Genomic DNA, 21,484 nt, shown 5'->3' with positions numbered 1-21,484 from the left:
TGTTTTATCCGTTTCTATATTTTAAATTGTCTCACCTCTCGTCTTTGAGCTCTGCAAATTAAAACCGAGTCACTGTTGTCTCTGTTTCTCTCCTAGCCGTGGACGAAAGAACTCCCATAGCAATCACCAGGTAATGTTTCCACTGTTCCTCCCGCTGCTTGTGTCTGTGTGAGGTTGGTCTCTGGTGGCTGCTTAATTGCCCGGATGTGTTTTTTTAGGACTCGACTAAAGCCATTCCTCTGCTGGTGGAGAGCTGCATCCGCTACATCAACCTCCATGGTGAGTCCTTCTGTTGAAAACAACATGGTGGATCCTCCCCTTAGCCTATTTGGGGGCTAGGGGTTAGGAGCCAAGTCCTTTTCAAGTTCCTCTGATGTGTACTGACACATGATTAGACACTCATAACCGCCTCCCATCTCCTTCAGGTCTTCAGCACCAGGGCATATTCCGTGTGTCGGGGTCGCAGGTGGAGGTCAACGACATCAAGAACTCATTTGAAAGAGGTGAGAGGTCACTGTGAGGTCATCACACTTGTGCTCCCAGGTCAGGGGAAAGGAAACTAACCATGTCTGTCTCTGTTGCCAAGGTAACGACCCCCTGATTGACGAGGAGAATAACCATGACATCAACTCGGTGGCCGGTGTGCTGAAGCTCTACTTCCGGGGGCTGGAGAACCCCCTCTTTCCCAAGGAAAGGTTCAACGACCTACTTTCCTGTGTCCGTGAGTAGCACTTCCTTCCTCTATGGTGTGGGAGGTGGCTGGACAGGAGGACAGGGGGGAGTGGTGTTTTTTTGTGTGTGTTTGAAAAAAGTATCAGCTGTGAAGGTTTTGTGGTTTACCATGACTGCAGGTGACATTTGGACAGCTCTAACACGCAACGTGTTGTAAAAATGACCTTATCACCAGTCGATACGGCCCTTAATTCAAAACATATTTCAAATGCAACAGATTCCAATTGCTTTGCATGCTTCACATAAATGCATTGTTAGTTTTAGGTCTCCATAAATGATCAGCGCCTGTTCATTGACAAAAAGAGCAGTTTTGAAATGCAGTAGTGTGTTTTCAATTTTGGCACTGTCAAAATGGGTCCCGCTATATATCTCTCTCTCTGCATCTCTCTCTCTGCATCTCTCTCTCTCTCTTCCTCCCACACACGTCTCCAATGCCTCTCTCTATGGGCTGCTTATGTTTCAGGATTACACCTCATGAGTTCCTGGGAATATTACTGTGTGTGTGTGTGTGTGTGTGTGTGTGTGTGTGTGTGTGTGTGTGTGTGTGTGTGTGTGTGTGTGTGTGTGTGTACCCACAGGTATAGAGAGCCTGTATGACAGAGCTCAGTGTATTCGTAAGATTCTACTGGGTGTTCCACGGGCGACTCTGGTCGTGATGAGATACCTGTTCGCCTTCCTCAACCAGTGAGTGTCTGTACGCTAACACAGAACCACACATGAACCACGTCTGGGCTAATCTAGAACCCACATAATCACACAGAAGCAGTACTGGGTTAGACTAGACCACACAGAACCAGGTCTGGGTTAGTCTAGAACATATGAACCAAGCCTGGGCTCGTCAAGAGCACACAGAACCAGGTCTGGGCTAGTCAAAACCACACAGAACCAGGTCTGGGCTAGTCGAGAACATGTAGGTCTACGGTAGTCTAGATCACACAGAACCACATACAACACGGTCTGTCTGTCTGTATTTGGCTGAACACGATGTCTCATCTCTGCAGCTCCAAATAGAGATGGAGGAGGAAGTGTGAACGGGAGGAGAGAGGGAGAAGTGTGAGGTGCAGGTGTGATCTACCACAGCAGAGTCTGAATGTTAGATTGCAGAGTGTTAGATTGCAGTATTCGGTATGAGTATGATGAACATTCCGCATACTTCTATTTGTATCCTGGAGTTAGTGTTTTACTTCCTGCCTGGTCATGTGATGTGGTGTTTAAGTAGTAACATTTGCCCTGTGCCCCCTGCCCAGCTTATCCCAGTACAGCGACGAGAACATGATGGATGCTGGGAATCTGGCCATCGTCTTCGGCCCCACCCTGCTGCCCACGCCCGATGCACTGGACCAGGTGGCCTGCCAGGCGCATGTTAATGAGGTCATCAAGACGGTCATCCTGCACCACGACAACATCTTCCCCGACCCCCCGGAGGTGCCTGGGCCTGTCTATGAGAAGTGTATGACTGGAGACCAGTACTGGTGAGACAGATGGACTATACTGTATACTCCAGCCTTGCAACCAACCATCTGTGCTTTTATCCTTCTGTTCATCCATTTTGTGAAGTATCAAGAGGGCCCGGTTCTAGCAAGTCTGTCTAATATTGCTGACTGCTGCAGTTATGGTGCTTACACTCCCTTTTTCATCCTTTCCTTCCCTTCACACCCAAACTCTCTTACTCTCCCTCTCTCCCTTTATCCTCTCCAGCGAGAGTCCGTTCAGCGAGCCGGGTGGGGAGGCGGAGCCTGACGGCGGCACAGAGACTCAGACCAGTGAGGAGGGTACGCTCTGACCTTTGACCTCTACACAATCACCCAGTGGGCTTCTCTCTTATCCACCAATGGATAGAGAGCTGTCTCCATGGCAACAGCTAGCATAGACTCCCCTCTGTCGTTTCTCGCTGTGTGCAGTGTGTGATTCCCATTGTAAGGGGGAGGCGGTGGGGTGATGGCTAGCTAAGACTCTTATGCTCCGATTTCTCTTTCGCGTTCCCCTCGTTCCTCATTGGCTGAGCTCGGAAGGTCAAGCCGGGGACATTAGTGATTGACAGGTCCCCCTCGATCATACGATTTGGCTCTTATCTCTCTGTCCTTCTGCTTCCCGCTTCCCGCCCCCTCTCTCTCAATTTCTCTCTTTTTCTCTTCCGTCTCGCTCTGTCTCTCAGAGGGGGAAGCAGTAGAGGCAGTGGCCAGGTTTGACTATACGGGCCGGTCGGGGCGGGAGCTCTCCTTTAAGAAGGGAGTGACCCTGCAGCTGTTCCAGCGTGCATCACATGACTGGTGGGAGGGGCGACTCAACGGCACCCATGGACTGGTGCCTCACCAGTACATAACACTGAAGGACAGGCAAGTACACGGCTACAGCATAGCTAGCACATAGCATACACGCTAAGTGACACAACCATGCCAAGAGAACATGTCTGTAAAATATGCCTACAGCGGCATCCCATTGTGGATTGTTATCAAATTAACTATTGAATGAACATTTACGTGCTCAACTCCTTTTTACTGTATCAAAGGAACTGACCCTTTTTGATTCTTTAAATGTGTTTTTTGGGATTGATGGATTGATTGACTGACTGATCGATGACCTAAGTTATTAATTAAATTGATTGGAGTGAACAATTACTGGCCACTGGTATTGATTGACTAACTGATCATTTGTCTGATTAGAGTGCCCTGATTGGTTGGGTAACAGGTTCTGTTTAACACTGATTGGTTGGTAAGAGGTGCTGTGTGGTGTTTCAGGCCTGACTCTGCATCGACAGTGGACAGCGACAGTGGGAGCACTAGCAATGATGACAAGAGAGCCAGAAGTGAGCTGAGCTCTCCTACTGACAGACAGCCTGAGACCTACAACAGGTCAGTAGTTAGATCGCCAGAGACCTACAACAGGTCAGTAGTTAACACACAACAGACCACCACAGACCTATAAATTGCACAAAGCTAACAAACTAAGCTAGCGGTTTGTGGAGTGTATTGATTTAGTCAAGCTCTGATCTTAGCTAACGGTCTATATTGTACGTCTCTCCACAGCAGCCACCGCAGGAAGCGGACTGACATTTTCCGTCGCCCCATCGGTCGCTCTAAAGACCATGGTAACGGGAGTGTGTTGGAGAGGAACTCGCCGCCCGTCACTGGTCACTTCAGCCCACGGGAGCTCCTTCTGGGGCGGGGCACTGGCTTAACCCCGCCACTCGACAGCCCCGAGCGTCGTCGCCGTTCCACTGCCGCGGTAACGGTTACCGTGAGCCGCCACGATTTGCTGCGTCGGCCTGAAGACACGCCCATCCGGCGCTCCAGCAGCGGGCAGCACGGCTTCAGTTCCAGAACCCTGGACCCAGACACGCTGGCACAGGTACACTCTCTCACACGCACATACTTTCACACACAAGTACATACAGTAATTATACAAAAAAACAGACAGCTGCTGCACAAATCAAACTATACTTCATCTTATATTTTCTCTCTGCCACTCCCTCTTTCCTCCACCCCGCCTCGTTCCCCTCTCTCTGTAGGACATAGAGGAGAATGTGAGTGTGGCTCTGGGGCAGCTGAGGCAGTTGGAGCGTGGGGGCTGCAGACCGGCTCCTGACGTGGTCCTGGACACTCTGGAGCAGGTTAAGAACAGCCCAATCAAAGCCTGCTCCTCCGAGTCGCCCAGCCCCCACAGCACCCCCTCCACCCCAGGGACTCCTGGTACCCCTAGTCCCCTCAGCCCTCTGAGCCCCCTCATTCCCCTCCCTGGCCCCCCTCCCGCACCCATCCGATCCACCAACCCCTCCCCCGACACCTTGGGCTCCTTCAAGCCCGTAGTGGGGGCTCCGCTCCGTATGGGAGCTCCGCTTCGCCCCCCAGCCCTGAGGCCCAAACCCCTGGTGCCGCCCAAGAGCAACACCCCTCCTCTGCCCCCGCTGCTGGACAAGTCCTGCACCATGTGATGAGCCAAACCAGGCCAACCCGGGCCAAAATAAAGAGTAGGAGAACAGGGTACCTGCTTACTGTTTAGAAACCTGAACAAGGGTAGAACAGATCTGAAACTAAAAAGGTTTTATGTAGTAATACAAAATAATATATGATCTATGATATGCCATGATATTTATGTGTGTCGTCAGGTTGGTGTGTACTCTCTTCTTGGTGTGTAGGAGTTAACGTTCTCCATGTATCAAAGCGTAGCTATGTAAAATGAGACTGCTGAATGGGAGAAGTACAAGAAAAAAGTACAAGCTAAAGAAAGCAGAAACCCTATCCTGTAAAAGAGATGTAGTCACAGATGTGTGGGAGGTGTAGTTCTCCTCCAGTGAAATGTAGTTTCAGTGATGTGAACGTCGGCTAGGTAATGACAAAAGGCTCCTCAGCTAATGAAGGTCTGTCACCAAAAGGCTGCTGTGTTCTTCGTGTGTTTCGATTGGCTGCTGCATCGACGAGCGATTTTCGTTGGCGACGCGAAAGAAAGGGACAATGCGGAGTGAAGATGTGCCTGATGGGTAAAGGGAGGCTCACAGAGTGGAAACATAAGGGTGGTCTATGTGATCTTTTTTTTCAAATTATTTTCTATTTCACTTGGTTCCGCTGCTAAGCTCACTAATGCCTCAACCGAAGCCTCTCGAGGCATCGGTGACAGAACTCACATTCTATTTAACCAATGTTCAGCTATTTAATGAATGTTCCAGTATTTAACGACTGTTCAGCTCTCTATTGAATGTTCAGTGGACAATAATGTCACAGGGGCCGGCAGCGGCGTTAACCCTCACTACTAGAAAACAGCCTTCTCGTGTTCAACCGATACACAGGCCAGGGGAAATAGTTTGGAGGTACAGTGGGTTAGGAGTTTGTAGTGTACGTTTCCCTCAGCCTGTGTGTGTGTGATTTCTTTCCCATTACCCTGTTTGTCTGTGTGTTTCTCCTCTGCCTGCCCTCGTTCTGTTCCTTTGTAAGTGCGATTGTGGATAAAATGATGGATTGTTCATGTCTGCCTGTAAGTAACAGAACATGTGCAGGACAGGGGTGTTTGCGTGTGCTGGCAGTTGGTGTGTGTGGGAATATGGTATATCTGGTTGTGTTACACTGAAGTCACTAAATAACCTTAAGTTCACAGTAAGCAAACAGGCTTGGGCTTTTTGAGTGTAAATGCCCAAAATACACTAGAACAGCAGCACACTGAATGTGTCCTCTTTACTGTGGGAACTGTTGTGTGTTTGAGTAGTACTGGGGATGTGTGTCTCGAAGAATGGGCTATGGGTGTGCATCGGTTAGTGTGTGTCAATGTGAAAGTGCCTTTTTTTTTACCCTTGTCTTTGTGGGGAGTTTAATCCACTCACACATGTCCTGAATGGAGAGCAGCAGCACTTAGAATGAAATAATCAGTGTTTAGTAGAAGACTGAATTATGAATCCTAGAGTTAATCTATTGTGACATTGCACTTTGATGTATAGGAAAAATCGTGTACTTGGCATGTAGCATTATAACATGTGAACAGGTGCATTTTAAGGGACGTTGGTTTCTCTCTGAATGTGTCTGATAATTAAAGGAAATGGTTTAGTCTGTTGCTGTATCTGAAACTCCTGAGCTTCCTAAAGACAAGCTCTTATACCCAAATGGATAGTATTGATGTTGTATTTATATTATAAATAAAAGGGAAGAAATTAACAAGTGCGTTTTGGTTAGTCGAGCCTTCATTATTGCCTTGTTTATCACCTGCGGAGTGTGAGTGGGGTGGGAAAAGGGGATGGGTCGTGCGACAGTTGGCTGTCTGAACACTCACTAATGTCCGTCTTAAGTAGCTTCCCGAAACATGTGAAAGCACCTCTTACACACAAGTCATGATGCTTTTTTTCTACAGTCGTCTCAACTTTATTCGGGAATTAAACAGCAAAATAAGTACAACGACATACAGTGAAACCAAATTAAGCACTTCTGTTAAAAACGGTAAACAAACAAAATGTTAAAAGTATACAAAAATTAAGCTAAAAGATTTTTCCGTACATAGCATCATTATATCCCTGACAGGGATAGGAAGTTGGCGATCCTGTGTTGGAATAGAAACAGGTCAAACGTCTCAATAGAGTAGTTCACTGTGAGAAGGCCACACTGCGTCTAATAGTCAGTGACGCACATCTTTGGTCTGGAACTGATTTGGCAAAACAAACTAAAAGGATTCAAAGCGCGATGCTCAACAGAACCAACAGTTGGACCTCGGGTTCAAGCCATTCTCTGAATTAAAACAATGCTGAGGTTCTAATTATATTTGAAATCTCAAGTAGTAAAGCAAAAGGTCCTGGCCACCCATTTTTAAGAAGCTAAAACCAATCAATATATAGCAACAATGTTATTCAAGAAGCTTTCGTAATGATTAGACAACTTTGTCCATCCTGTCTGTCTACGGAACTGGAACACTCCCTTGTCTCTCTTATAACGATACATACCACTCTGCCCCTTTATGGGGACAGTCAGTTTACGATGTGTGTGCGTGTAGTATATGAAGTAGGACATCTCTCTCTCAGCCCTTGGAGCCAGGTTTGAGGGTGCTGAATGGTTTGGAGTTCCTCAGCGAGCCAGAGATCTCCTGCAGGAAGGCGGTGATGTGCGAGTCCTTCTCGGACTTCCTTCCATCGAAGATGACCACCAGGGTGAAGTGTGATTCTGGTCGGGTCAGGTAGTAAGTGCTCTGGACTTTGTCGTCGTAAAAGTGTACCACCTTGTCCAGCGTGTTGAGCTCCGCCTCGCGGTCGCCCATCATCATGATGACGTTGGGCCAGTGAGTGAGTGGCCGCTCGCCCCCGGGAAGGGACACCACGGCGGGGAACTGCTCCACACCCTTGGGCGCCTCGCGGTACGAGTGCGGGTGGTGGTAGCCGTGGCCCTGGAAGCTATCCAAGCCGCGGTTGTCGAACACCAGCGACACGTTGTTGGCATCGTGTTTGCGAATAAACGAACAGATCTTGCCGTGGTAATCGGGCGTCGTGCGTGCTGTCAGGGCCTTCATGTCTGCGGACACCGTCTGCCTGCTCAGCGCCTCATGGAAGTAGAAGCTGAATTTGGCCAGGAGCGCCCCCTGGAGGCGCTGCAGCCACACGTACAGGTGGGGTGGCTGCACGGCCTTCTGGGACTGGCCTCCGAACAGGTGCTTGCGGGTCTCCCTCTGGCGCTGGAAGAGCTGTCCCCAGGCAGTGAGCTTAGAGCTAGCCCCATGCAGGCTGAGCAGGGCGGGCAGGAAGTGCCACTCTGACACCTGGGCCTGGCAGCGCAGGAGCTGTGTCACCACATCCACCTCTGTCTGGAAGCCCCCCTCCAAGCGGCCCAGGATGGGGTGGTGGAACCTGGGAGGAGATGGAGGGGTCATTGGAGAGAAAGCTATATCTAATATAAGGAAGAAATGCTAGTGGTGTCAGATGGTAGCCTTAACTGATCACACTCCACTACGAATCAATCGTGTTCACTATTCTGTAAGACCAATTATCCTAATGATAAATAGCCTCATTAGCACAAATGCTGATTAATATACTGTAAGAGATGGACTGTGGCCGTAGAACAGCATTGGATGTCTCAGGTGTTCTGTGCTGCTAAGAGTGTGTGTGGGACTGGGTGTGGAGGTTCTGGCCCTGATTAGCAGTTAATATCCTGTGTATTCTCAGTGCTAATTACGTTTCCTGGCAGTGTCGACTGCTGTGCGAGAAAGTCACCTTCAACCCTGACTGCACAACCACCCATGTGTGCCAGATTGTGACTCGCTGCAGTGTGAACTGCGACTCCACCGCACAGTGGGCTTTTCTGTGTTGGGCTTGCTTTGGTTCCGGCTGAGCAAAATTTTACATCTGCTGATTTCAGCAGAAATCTCACCCCCCCTCCCTCCCCTGTCGTGCTCACCCGCCCCTCCCTCCCTCCCTCCCCATACTCTCGTTTCTGCAATTTCTCAGCCACTCACACACTATTACAGCCTGCACACACAGCTGATCTTACACACATGACACGTCCCACCCACCTGGAGCTGTATTTCTGCAGCACTGCCTCGAGGGTGGTGACCAGCTCCTCTGAGTTGATGTTCTTCTGGCTGCCCAGCGCGTGCATCTTCTCGTACAGGTCAGCCATCTCCATGCGGGCCTGGGTGAAGTGGCACAGCTGCTCCGACAGGTGAGACAGCAGGTCCTCCAGGTAGGGTGCGGAGCCTGGCTGGGCGTGGCGCCCCATTGTCACCACCTTCCTCAGCGCGTTGAACAGGGAGGTGTAGATGGTGCGGATGGAGTCCTTGCGGCTGAAGAACGACTGGCCGCCTGCAAGAGTGGGTTATGATCCTGATTAACATATTGGAGCAACGTAGAGAAAACAGTCCATGTTGGAAATTGTTGGTTGGGGAGCTATAACCTAACGTAGCTGACGTTTTAAAGTCCCAACAACCGTATTTTCAGGGGAAATGGAAATTGGGTTCAATACTGTAAACATCCACTTCCAGCCGACCCCTCAGGGCAGACGTGATGTGCTGTCTTCAGTGGGGTTTATTGCGGGTTGGCATCTAACGTTATGGTGCATTACCGCCACCCTCATACTAGATCTCATCCTCTCTCTTTCCTTCTGATTCTGCCCAGACTGTAGCAATAGATGGTCAACTGTCTCTGTTTCCTGGCAATAATCACACTTTCCTATCACATTTAAATACTTTTTCAACCGGCTGTGTCCCACCCTTAATCTTGTAAAAAATAGCACCCTCTCTTCTGTTCCTTCCTGCCATCCTCCCCTTCCAGACTTTCATCTCTACTTCAAATAAATGTCTGCCCTTGGTATCTCTATTCCACTGTTCCTGCTATCTCTGCACCATCACTGTCCATATCAGGCTTTTTGACTCTGCCTTGCTCATTGAAACTACAACATGCCCACGACTAAGTGCATGTTTAGCCAGTACATCAACTGCCTCGTTCCCATCCACCCGCACATGGGCTGGGACCCAAGTAAATCTTATCTCTATAACCATCAGTCTAATCCTGCCATGGGTTTGCAGTACCTCAAAGCAGGTATTGCCTGCTACGTGAGCTAAAGGACTGAAAACTCAACACAATGAATCAAAGCAAATAACTATTCTGGCTGGCTTGACTTCCTCCACCTACTTCAAGGCCAACAGTATGCCCATCAGCTCCGCCGTATATACAGCCAGATGATCTGTAATACGTTTCCTGACTGCCACCCCACATTCCTGCACTACAAATGCTGACCCAGTGCATCCTGTCCTTGAATCTTTTGAACCATCTGTGTAAATGGCCACAAAATCCTGATACACAGTATCCAGATGTCTATTAAACAAATCAGATGGATCAACACCCTATCTTTCTGTTGTCTCGTCAACACTTCTAGATCAACTAGGCAGGAGTAGCCATGGTGGACTTACTGGAATAGCTACCATTGGACTAAACTCCCATACAGTCCCATTTTTACCCACCCACCCAAAGCTCATGTTCTGTCCTCACTCATGTTTCTAGCATGCATGTGGAATCCGTTTCGCAGGATGAGACACCCCATGTCCCTGTAAGTTGACCCAATAACTCCGTGCCAGCTACTGTCTCCTAATCTGCAATGGCATATCCCCCATCTTCACCTGTAGTGCAGCCACTGGGGAGGTCCGAAATGCCCCGCTACATATTCTGAGTCTTTGCCCCTGCATGACATCTAGCCTTTCCAATGAGGTCCTGGCTTCCGAACCATATGCTATACTGCCACAGTCTACTACAGATCGTATCAATGCAACATAAAGTACCATTCAAAAGTTTGGATACACCTACTCATTCAAGGGTTTTTCTTTATTTTGACTATTTTCTACATTGTAGAATAGCGAAGAGATCAAAACTATGAAATGACACATATGGAATCATGCAGTAACCAAAAACATGTGAAAAAAAAAATCGAAATATATTTTATATTTGAGATCCTTCAAAGTAGCCACCCTTTGCCTTTACAGCTTTGCACACTTGGCATTCTCTCAACTGGCTTCATGAGGTAGTCAATTAATGCATTCAATTAACAGGTGTACCTTGTTAATTTGTGGAATTTCTTTCCTTCTTAATGCATTTGAGCCAATCAGTTGTGTTGTAACAAGATATGGGTGGTAGACAGAAGATAGCACTATTTGGTAAAAGACCAAGTCCATATTATGGCAAGAACAGCTCAAATAAGCAAAGAGAAATGACAGTCCATCATTACTTTAAGACATGAAGGTCAGTCAATTCGGAAAATGTCAAGAACTTTTAAAGTTTATTCAAGTGCAGTTGCAAAAACCATCAAGCACTATAATGAAACTGGCTCTCATGAGGACCGCCACAGGAAAGGAACACTCAGAGTTACCTCTGATGCAGAGGATAAGTTCATTACAGTTATCAGCCTCAGAAATTGCAGCCCAAATAAATGCTTCAGAGTTCAAGTAACAGACACAACATCAACTTTTCAGAGGAGGCTACGTAAATCAGGCCTTCATGGTCGATTTGCTGCAAAGAAACCACTACTAAAGGACACCATTGAGAAGAGACTTGCTTGGGCCAAGAAACACGAGCAATGGACATTAGACTGGTGGAAATCGGTCCTTTGGTCTGATGAGTCCAAATTCGAGATTCTTGGTTCCACTCGCCGTGTCTTTGTTAGATGTAGACTAGTTCAACGGATGATCTCCCCATGTGTGGTTCCCACCATGAAGCATGGAGGAGGTGTGATGGTGCTTTGCTGGTGACACTGTCAGTGATTTATTTAGAATTCAAGGCACACTTAACCAGCATGGCTACCACAGCGATACGCCACCCCATCTGGTTTGGGCTTAGTGGGACCATCATTTATTTTTCAACAGGCCAATGACCCAACACACCTCCAGGCTGTGTAAGGGCCATTTGACCAAGAAGGAGAGTGATGGAGTGCAGCATCAGATGACCTGGCCTCCACAATCACCCAACCTCAACCCAATTCAGATGGTTTGAGATAAGTTGGACCGCAGTGCTCAGCATATGTGAGAACTCCTTCAAGACTGTTGGAAAATCATTCCAGGTGAAGCTAGTTGAGAGAATGCCAAGAGTGTGCAAAGCTGTCATCAAGGCAAATGATGGCTTCTTTGAAGAGTAAAATACATTTTGATTTGTTTAACTTTTTGTTACTACATGATTCCATGTGTTATTTCATAGTTGTGATGTCTTCACTATTATTCTACAATGTAGAAAATTGTAAAAATAAAGAAAAACCCTTGAATGAGTTTGACTGTTACTGTACATGGTCCTCAATGAGCAACACCCAGCCCCCCACTCCTTCCCCATCAGACAGCACATCACATTTAGCACCTTCTTACACTTTCCCACCACTATCAATGGGTTCTGCCCAGGTCAGGCTAGTGTCAAAGTACACCCCAAGGAACTGAAAGGACCCCACCCTCTCCAAGTTTCTTCCATATAACCTCAAGCATATATCATCTCCCACCTGGTAAAGAACACAGAGAACCTGAATCCCCACATTAATGCCCACTGCCCTACCTCATCAATTGCTTCCTGCACCTTCCTGACTATGTATGGCACATTTCTTCCCCTCTTCCACAAGGCCCCATAATCTGCAAATAATGACCTCCCAATATCTGGCCATACCTGCGAGTAAACATCATTGACTATGATTGAGAACAACAGAGGTCTTAATCACGCTCCCCTGCAGTTATCCACCATTTAGCTGCCTGATAGACTTCCCTACCCAGATAGACCTTCCAAACAGGAAGTCCTTTATCCAGTTGTACGTTCTTCCTCCTACCCCCATAATATCAACTTGATGTGCTGCTGAATACATAAGTCATACAAATGTGGGCTTGTATCGCCACCTGCTGTTAGAAACCTACACTTCAACTTTCTATTATGGAACGTGACTTTCTCGTCTGGATAATAACAACATAATAACATACTAGTCCCACTTGTGATAGGTTACATTAATTGCACTGAGGGGTGTCATTTTGCCACACCAATGAGTTTCGTAGTGCAACAAAAATTGCATTTTCTGTCAGTGCGTGTTTACATGGGGTGCTTCTTACCCAGTTTTTGTCCCAGGAACGTCATGTTATGATAGGTCTTCTCCGCTGCGGCAAGGTGTGCGAAGGCGGCGAGGAGAGCGGCCCAGATGGCCCCTGCGCTCTTGCTGCTGTCCTTCTCTTTCTCCACATAATCCTTCGCCCGGTCGAACGAGAACATTCCGAGCTGCGTGAAGAAACTCTCCAGAATCGCCCGCTCACGAGGCACCGGCCGCAGTTCCTCCTCACGCGGAGCCTCCATCATGCTTTAGGACAGCTAATACAGCAAGTTAACTTGTGAATAGAACATTTATTGCCGTACTAAACTGGTCGCATACTAGTTCGATACTACTGCTATCATGCTAGCTACAGATCTAGGTAAAACAATTTAGCAACACCTCTCTCGGCCCAAACTGAATTTGTCAGAATGTATTGTTCATCTAGCACTGGCATAGAACAAACGAAATGTATAAAACATTATGCGTTAAATAAAATATTTTATACCAATTTAACTAGCTATTCCGTAGACGCCATCTTGGTTTCAATGCGCATCACAACACTACGGCAAAGCAGAAATGTCTGGTGGGACCGTGGGAAGCGTTGCAATCTGAACGTCTAGCGTCCTCTTATGACTTGGAGTGGTTAAAAAAAACACAGATACAGAAATACACTTGAATGGAAATATGAAAATAAATAGTTTAATTCGATCATTTTCGTTGGATAGAGCTGTGTTAATATTTAAGTACTTACCAAGTTGTAGGGCGTGTCATGCCACCCCTTTGCCATGAGAACGAAAAACCATATTGATTTACCTTACAAGACCACTCAATGTGACTTAATTTGTCTGTTAAAGTATCCTTGAACACACTTCAGATTTTCTGGGGTGAGTGTTAGCAGCATTTGACGTCAAACATCAACGACTGTTTTCAATACTCTAGAAAAATATTCCTCTGCTAAAACTTGACACCGCACATTTTTGCCACACAGCAAGAAGAAGAAGGTTAGGGTTAGGTAAGGGTTATTGTTAAGGTTAACAAGGGTACTGGATAGCACTAAGCACATCATCTCTCACACTGTTAATCATTCACAGATGGATGAAATAATCAGTGACCACAGACCCAAAGAGAGAGGGAAAAATTACACCACAAGGACCAATATTTTTTATCAATAGTATAATATCGGGGGAAAATCTAATTCATGTGTGGCTTATTGATAACACATTATTGAAAATAGAATGCTTGATATTTAGAACACTTTCCACTTTTATCCACAACGGGGCGACAATCTCCATTGCATTTCTGTGAGGCTCTGAGTTGAACGCGATCGCCCCTGCGTTGAGAAAGTAGAGCTACTAGCACTGCCAATCTGTTGCTGGTTTTCTGCTTCCGCCTTCTCATCCGCAAGGCACCAACAATGTCTAGTTACTCCAGAGTAATTAATCATGCCACCAGTATATTATGCAGCAACAAAGGTTCCCTGGCCTTCCAGCAATTGCACAGGAAAGTATTCCAGCGTGTTGAAATAACTGAGGACGACTTTTGGTACATTGTAAAGAAGTGTTCTCGGTTTGTTGTGGTGCGGAACCGAGAGAGAACGGACGAATGGGGAACTGACTGTGTGATTGTCGCCAAAACGTCGCTGCGACTATGCAAAAATTACACTAAACAAGATTGCAGAGATTGCCAGGACCTTCACCTTTGCAAATATTTTGTTTATGGAAACTGTAGATTTGGGAAAGGCAGGTAAGAGAAACCTCGACCGCGGTGAGTAATTTTTACAAGGTAGAGTGGCTAGCTAGCTGCAGCATAGATGAGATAGCTATTACGCCCCTTTTATTCTGTATTGATCAATTTGGACAAATAACACCTGCATCCTCTAGTCTAGTACACGAATGTGTGTAAAGTAGTGGTAGCACATTTATTATTATCATCAGAATTGCCTATGGTTCCTTAAATTCATTGATTTGGAACAAGGCATATCATGATAATAAGTTTTCAGTAGCCTACACAAAAGCAAAATTATGCTTGATGTCTTTATGGTACATTCCTGTCTGTTTACCTACTCCACTCTGGTCTGTCTGTGTGCTGTTCTCTCTGTAGGAAACAGTGCAAGTTCTCACATGACGTGCGTTCGGAGCATAACTACACTCTCCTGAGGGAGTGCACTCTGCATGAGCTGCACGAGGATGACTTGTTCCTTTTACTGCTGCAGAATGATCCCGCCCTGCTGCCGGAGGTAACACACAAACACACACAGAGAATATACAGCACAAGCCGCTCCACTACTGACTAGAACCCCACTACACACCTGGATGGAGCCTTACCAAGGCCTGGCGGTCTCCATTAAGAAATGAGCCAGTTCCAATCCCTAGCATCTCTCCCTACGCCCCTGTAGACTTTCATATACCCTTTCTCCCTTAGATGAATACAGTAGAAATGCAATGCTGTGTCTCATGCTCTCTTTGTATGTGAATTTGCCTCTCTTGATCCATGAAGTCTTTCTCCCTTAAGTAAAATGTGGGATGTTTCTGCATTACAGGTTTCTGCCCTAAGGGAGTATAGCAGTGCTCTTTGTGTACGAGCTCATGGTTAGAAGGCGTAGACCTCCTCAATCTTTCTCTCTTTTTCTCTCATTCTTTTTCTCTCTTACTCATTCTATCTCCCCAAAGAGGGAAGGACAGGAGTAGCTTACATCCTGGCATTCCAGTGAAGGGAATTCTGGATGAGATTATAGGCAGGTTCAGTGAGAAGTGAATCCTGCACACTGCTTGGACGATACCTCACCGAACCAGATGCACCTGTAATCTGATTGGACAACTATATGGAGGCCTCGGAGCCTCCTCGGAGCCACAAACAAGTTTCTCAACCAAAAAAAAAGGGAAAAAACGTGTTCAGTTTTCCAAGAGTAATGTTGGCTCATCCAGTCTAAACAAATATCACAGTAAATTGATGAAAATGTTTAAAAGACAAAACAAAAAAACACTACAAATACCACCACGTCCAGCCTAAAGCCCAATGTCGGAGAAGAGTCATCTGAGATGAAGACACCTTGGACCTGTGGGACTTCTTGTGTGCAAAAAAAAAAAATATGTAAAAAAAAAAATAATAAAAAAAAAAAGACCAAATAAAGATTTTTATATTTTTTTTAAGAATACAAAAAAAAGGAAATATAAAAACTTACGCTGTTGATGTGGGTTTGTCCCCGTGAAGTATTCGTTACCCAAAGAGGTAAAGTAGAACTTCTTGGTGTGCGAGGTTAGATCATTTTGACGATGACCATGTATTCTAAAGGCAACTGCTTGGCCCAGCCCCTCTCTGGTTGGCTATGTGTGACTGCCTTGCCACAATGATTGTCTCTGACATTGTTGCTGTGTGTTCCTGACATCAGGTGTGCTCTCACTACAACAAGGCCTCCGGGCCCCACGGCGCATGTACCTTCAGGGATGGCTGCACCAAGGTGCACATGTGCATGCACTTTGTGCAGGACAACTGCATGTTCGGGCCTAAGTGCAAGAGGCAGCACGTCATCGACCAGCATGGCCGTCGCATGCTAGAGGAGAGGGGCCTCAGCAGTGACATCATCAACGACCTGCCTTTCGTTTACCAGAACCTCCACCGCCTCAACACACCCACTACTCCCTACAATGCTAAAGGTATGGAATCCCTCACCTGGAGTGTGTGTGTTCTTTTGGCTTGATCTGCAGTATTTATGCAACTGAGCTGTTCTCTTGGCCTGATCTGCAGTACGTGTATAATCTCTCTGTATATGTGTGTATCAGAGCGTGTAGGTGAGCTGGTCTCCAGGCCTGTGATCAAGAAAGAGGACAGGAAGGAGATTTGTCTGCATTTCATACGCAGGAACTGTAGATTCCAGGGTGAGCTCTCTTCTACTTGATGTTATGTTTTTATGTATTTTTGCCTGTTCAAATCAAGTTTTATTTGTCACATGTGCAGAATGTAACAGGTGTAGACCTTACCCTGAAATGCTTACTTTACAAGCCGTTAACCAACAATGCAGTTCATGAAATGCCGTTAAGAAAACATTTACTAAATAAACTAAAGTCAAAAATGAAATAAAAAGTAACACAAAATTACATAATATTAATAAGGAGGAGGCTATATACAGATGGTACCGAGTCAATGTGCGTGGGTACAGGTTAGTCGAGGTTAGTACATGTACAGTACCAGTCAAAAGTTTGGACACCTACTCATTCCAGGGTTTTTCTTTATTTTTACTATTTTCTACATTGTAGAATAATAGTGAAGACATAAAAACTATGAAATAACACATAGAATCATGTAGTAACCAAAAAAGTGTTAAACAAATCAAAATATATTTTATATTTGAGATTGTTCAAAGTAGCCACCGTTTGCCTTGATGACAACTTTGCACACTCTTGGCATTCTTTCAACCGCCTTCATGAGGTAGTCACCTGGAATGCATTTCAATTAACAGGTGTGCCTTGTTAATTTGTGGAATTTCTTTCCTTCTTAATGTGCTTGAGCCAATCAGATGTGTTGTGACAAGGTAGGGGTGGTATACAGAAGATAGCCCTATTTGGTAAAACACCAAGTCCATATTATGGCAAGAACAGCTCAAATAAGCAAGGAGAAACGACAGTCCGTCATTACTTTGACATGAAGGTCAGTTAATCCGGAAACTGTCAAGAACTTTGAAAGTTTCAAGGCAGTCGCAAAACCCATCAAGCGCTATGATGAAACTGGCTCTCATGAGGGCCACCACAGGAAAGAAACACCCAGAGTTACTTCTGCTGCAGAGGTTAAGTTCATTAGAGTTAACTGCACCTCAGATTGCAGCCCAAATAAATGCTTCACAGAGTTCAAGTAACAGACATATCTCAACATCAACTGTTCAGAGGAGACTGCGTGAATCAGTCCTTCATGGTTGAATTGCTGCAAAGAAACCACTACTAAAGGACACCAATGAGAAGAGGAGACTTGCTTGGGCCAATAAACACGAGCAATGGACATTAGACCGGTGGAAAGCTGTCCTTTGGTCTGATGAGTCCAAATTCAAGATTTTTTGTTCCAACCGCAATGTCTTAGTGAGACGTAGAGTAGGTGAATGGATGATCTCTGCGTGTGTGGTTCCCACCGTGAAGCATGGAGTAGGAGGTGTGGGGGTGCTTTGCTGGTGACACTTCAAAACTGTTGGAAAAGCATTCCTTGTGAAGCTGGTTGAGAGAATGCAATGTGTGCAAAGCTGTCAAGGCAAAGGGTGGCTACTTTGAAAAATCTAAAATATATTTTGATTTTATTTAACAATTTTTTTGGTTACTACATGATTCCATATGTGTTATTTCATAGTTTTGATGTCTTCACTATTATTCTAATAAACACCGAGTAGCAGCAGTGTAAAAACAAAGGGTGGGGGGAGGTCAATGCAAATAGTCCGGGTGGGCATTTGATTAATTGTTCAGCAGTCTTATAGCTTGGGTGTGGAAGCTGTTAAGGAGCCTTTTGGACCTAGACTTGATGCTCCGCTGTTGGTATATTTCTATGCTTTTGGTATGTTTGGATGTGGTTCTCGCATGCTTGTTTGTGTAATGCGTTTGTGTGCCCAGACCAGTGTCTCTGTGTGCATTTTAACCTGCCCTATAAGTGGGAGGTGTTTGATGGGAACGACTGGATACACCTGCATCACACTGAGGACATCGAGAGAGCCTTCTGTGATCCCCGGAACACACACAGGTCAGGGTTCACCACAGTCCACTAAAGTTGAAAGTGGACTCTTATGCACCTTTTCAAACCAATATGTTTTCCCGCCAACTTTAGCATCCCTCTAACTTTTATTTCCGCGAACCGACCTAGTCATGATTGCGGTAAAGTTCTGCCTATGGCTTAGTATGAAATGTAGCTGTAATGCTGAGGCGGCATTGGCACGCACTATGCTCTTAAAGGAAAATTCCACTCAAAATACTGTCTGTATTTTTGTATTTTGAAAGTTATGTATCTTGAAAACTTGATTTCTGACATGCAAAACATTTTGGGACTATATCAACAATGGACCAATGATGGTTGCTAGGCAGCGCCCTTACTACTTTCTTCCTGGCAGTTCTAAACTTTGCGAGGCATGTCACTTCACCCATCTCTTCGCATAACCCACTACATTAACTGTTTTCTTAACCACAACTGCATGGATCTATAAATAATTACTTTGGGAGTAAATATCACTGAATGATGAACATATTGGAATAAAGTAGGCTAATGCAATTGAAGGCATCAAATTGTTGCTTACTGAAACTCCGAAAGTCATCAAATTGTTATACTACATTTGAAGCATAGCCTACCCGTGTGTAGTGAACTATTTCAGCACCGTTTTGCACGGCTTTGAGACAAGCGTGGGGACTCTTGATAAATCAATCAATGTCAGATTTTTATTTTCACTGAATCTCCGTTTGGATATTGGTTAGGCTACAATTAGGCTGTGGAAATGTTAGCTAAATTGAGGTGAGTGCTGCTCGTGATCATCTTGTCTAGTTGGCTCATTTATTAGCACAGATCAGAACATTTTGCCAGTATGTGAAGTAGCTAAACAAGTGGATTATTTTGCTCTTGCAGTCATTTAGTATCCTTGTTCTACCTGACCAAAATATTTTGACTTGTCTTAATCAGTGTGATTTTCTGTAGGCTATATTTGGCTAATACTCATAAAATAAAAAATCGTCCTCCCTCATCTTAAACGGCATCGACCGCCACTGACGTCCACCCACATCGGCCCACATGTACTCTCTCTTAAACTTGCCGGCATGTGCACAGTATATATAAAAGGCTTATCCAAGCAAGAATGTGGTAAAAATTGGACTGTATGAATTGGGTTCTAAAAAACATTTGCAGATATTTTTTTTTACAGGCAACATCCCGTAAAGTCTGACTGTAAAATGAAAATAATCCATGAACATCTCTCTCGCTCTCTCAGTCCAGGATCTCGGCCAGTAGACTTCCTAACGATGACACAGGAGTCGGACCCCGTGCGGCGCCTCTCCACGGTTTCCTCGGTAACAAAGCCGGCTCACTACATCCTGACCACTGAGTGGCTGTGGTACTACAAGGGCGACCACGAGAACTGGATTGAGTTTGGAAGACCTGTGAGTCTGGAGGAAAAAATGGGAGGCAATGAGTTTTGCGGTTGACATTTGAGATATGGATGTGAGGATTCTGTGATGTTAAGTAGTGGTGCTGTTGTGGTTGAGTTACGGTTAAAGAGCATTCGGTATTGATAAGAGCTTGGATTCAATGCCAGGCGCTCTATAGAGCAGCTCATTACTCTTGAGTTTTAATTTAGCATGAGCCGACACGTGCAGTGTTTCCCGTTAATTCTATCTCCGGCGAACGTCGGGAAATTAGCATTAAAAGTTGCATTGTCGGCTGTCCAGTGTGCTACTCTATAAAATGCCTTGGATTGAATCCCGGCCTAAGTATGTGGTGGTGTTGCGGTTGTCTTGCGGTCAGGACGATAAACAGCGTATGACATCCCTCTCGTCCCGGGAGCTGGAGGAAGCGTACCTGGCAGACGGATCTGCTGAGGTCACCATTATGAAAGGTCACCGCAGCTACTCCCTCAGTTTTCAAGGTAAAGCTCTTAGTACATCCCCAACATACACCTGCACTGAAATAGTTGAAATAAACCCGATCAATATGTTTATATCAAAACATACAGTGACCAGGACAAGGTGTCATTCATCTTTGATCTCTCCTCTTTTTTTTTTGGTACCCTTCCTTTCTCTTCCCTACCCTCATCGCCTCTGCCCCTCTCCTCATCAACTTGTCCTCCACTTTCAAACCTTCCTGCAGACATGTACCAGCGGAACCCCAAACACAACACCAAGAGGAGGGTGCGTCGCCGACCACGCTTCATCTCTATCATGGAAGTGGAGAACAAGACTGCACTGTAGAGAGAGAGAGAAGGGTGAGAGAGAGAGAAAATAAAGAGGAGGAATAAATGGGCAGATCTGTTCCTCTCTGAATGAATGGAGTACCTTTACTCTGGATCTGGTGAGTGGGGATAAATTGGACTGGCTGACAGTCACCCTAATACAACACGGTATGTAAGTCACTCAATACCACAGGGATGACTACCTGGCACTGCCATGAAGAGCCAGCAACAGGAAATCACAATGTGTTGCTAATTTCAAATAATGTTACTGATATAATATGCATTTTCTTTGCATATTACTTTTTTTTTGCTCATTGGAAAACCGGGTGCCCTCAGATGGTGTCTGTTTTTACGTTTCCTGTAATCAAGTATCAATACCTAAATACAACTTGTCTTTTATGTACAAAATGTCTGACTGTAGACAAATGAGGAAGTATTTACATTTTTCTGTACATTTTAACATTTTGAATACCTATCACGTTTTGAGTTAATCGAAGTCTAGTATATAACTCTATTTCCTAGCATGCATCTCTATATTTATGTAAAGATAAAGATGTGATAATAAAACTATAGACTGGTCTGGCATGTTTATTTGTGGAATAGTTTTTCTACATGTCTATTTTCTGTTATTCAAGACCATACTCAGACTCATTTTCATGTCTCCCCATATTTAACATAATTATTTACACAGAAGCCTTATTATGAACATCATTTGGCCCAAATATTCTAAATGAAAACCATATAGATCAGCGTTTCTTAAAGTATGGGTCGCGGATGGGTCGCGACGTAAATGTATAAATATTTCATGAATTGAATTAATTTGGCCAAGTGCAACTATGCTCTCTGCTTATCAGCAGTCACT

General features: G+C 45.4%; 3 protein-coding genes across 4 annotated transcripts in view; 2 read left to right on the top strand and 1 right to left on the bottom strand.

Annotated features, from left to right (window-relative positions):
• The window catches only part of LOC106609150 (SLIT-ROBO Rho GTPase-activating protein 1), a 29,601-nt gene extending 23,239 nt beyond the window's left edge, over nt 1-6,362 (top strand). Inside the window, exons 13-23 of the mRNA XM_014207630.2 lie at nt 97-130; nt 219-279; nt 426-503; nt 587-721; nt 1,311-1,416; nt 1,980-2,204; nt 2,431-2,504; nt 2,888-3,068; nt 3,471-3,584; nt 3,759-4,080; nt 4,241-6,362. Coding sequence (XP_014063105.1) covers nt 97-130; nt 219-279; nt 426-503; nt 587-721; nt 1,311-1,416; nt 1,980-2,204; nt 2,431-2,504; nt 2,888-3,068; nt 3,471-3,584; nt 3,759-4,080; nt 4,241-4,663 — 1,753 coding nt within the window. The 3' untranslated portion in view covers nt 4,664-6,362. The remainder of the gene's footprint in view (nt 1-96; nt 131-218; nt 280-425; nt 504-586; nt 722-1,310; nt 1,417-1,979; nt 2,205-2,430; nt 2,505-2,887; nt 3,069-3,470; nt 3,585-3,758; nt 4,081-4,240) is intronic.
• A 186-nt stretch (nt 6,363-6,548) lies between these two features.
• kics2 (KICSTOR subunit 2) lies at nt 6,549-13,495 on the bottom strand. 2 transcript variants are annotated; one of them, XM_014207627.2, is made up of 5 exons: nt 13,477-13,491; nt 13,231-13,358; nt 12,751-13,003; nt 8,704-8,992; nt 6,549-8,041 (listed from the first exon to the last, which is right to left on the bottom strand). In XM_014207627.2, exons 3-5 carry the CDS (start codon nt 12,989-12,991, stop codon nt 7,222-7,224), a joined length of 1,350 nt encoding a protein of 449 aa, XP_014063102.1. In that variant the 5' UTR covers nt 12,992-13,003; nt 13,231-13,358; nt 13,477-13,491; the 3' UTR covers nt 6,549-7,221. The 2 variants fall into 2 exon arrangements, with proteins under 2 accessions (XP_014063102.1, XP_014063103.1); XM_014207628.2 differs by lacking the exon at nt 13,231-13,358 and having other exon boundaries at nt 13,477-13,495.
• Nucleotides 13,496-13,502: 7 nt separating this feature from the next.
• On the top strand, nt 13,503-21,201 carry LOC106609149 (protein mono-ADP-ribosyltransferase PARP12). The gene is made up of 8 exons (XM_014207629.2): nt 13,503-14,468; nt 14,826-14,961; nt 16,114-16,378; nt 16,505-16,600; nt 18,311-18,437; nt 19,666-19,834; nt 20,199-20,319; nt 20,541-21,201. Exons 1-8 carry the CDS (start codon nt 14,140-14,142, stop codon nt 20,639-20,641), a joined length of 1,344 nt encoding a protein of 447 aa, XP_014063104.1. The 5' UTR covers nt 13,503-14,139; the 3' UTR covers nt 20,642-21,201.
• The last annotated feature ends 283 nt before the right edge of the window (nt 21,202-21,484 follow it).

The sequence above is a fragment of the Salmo salar genome, chromosome ssa07 (genome assembly GCF_905237065.1).
Source record: "Salmo salar chromosome ssa07, Ssal_v3.1, whole genome shotgun sequence".
Taxonomy (NCBI): Eukaryota; Metazoa; Chordata; class Actinopteri; order Salmoniformes; family Salmonidae; genus Salmo; species Salmo salar.
The sequence above is the reverse complement of the archived record's forward strand: the minus strand, read 5'-3'. Positions and strand labels throughout refer to the sequence as shown.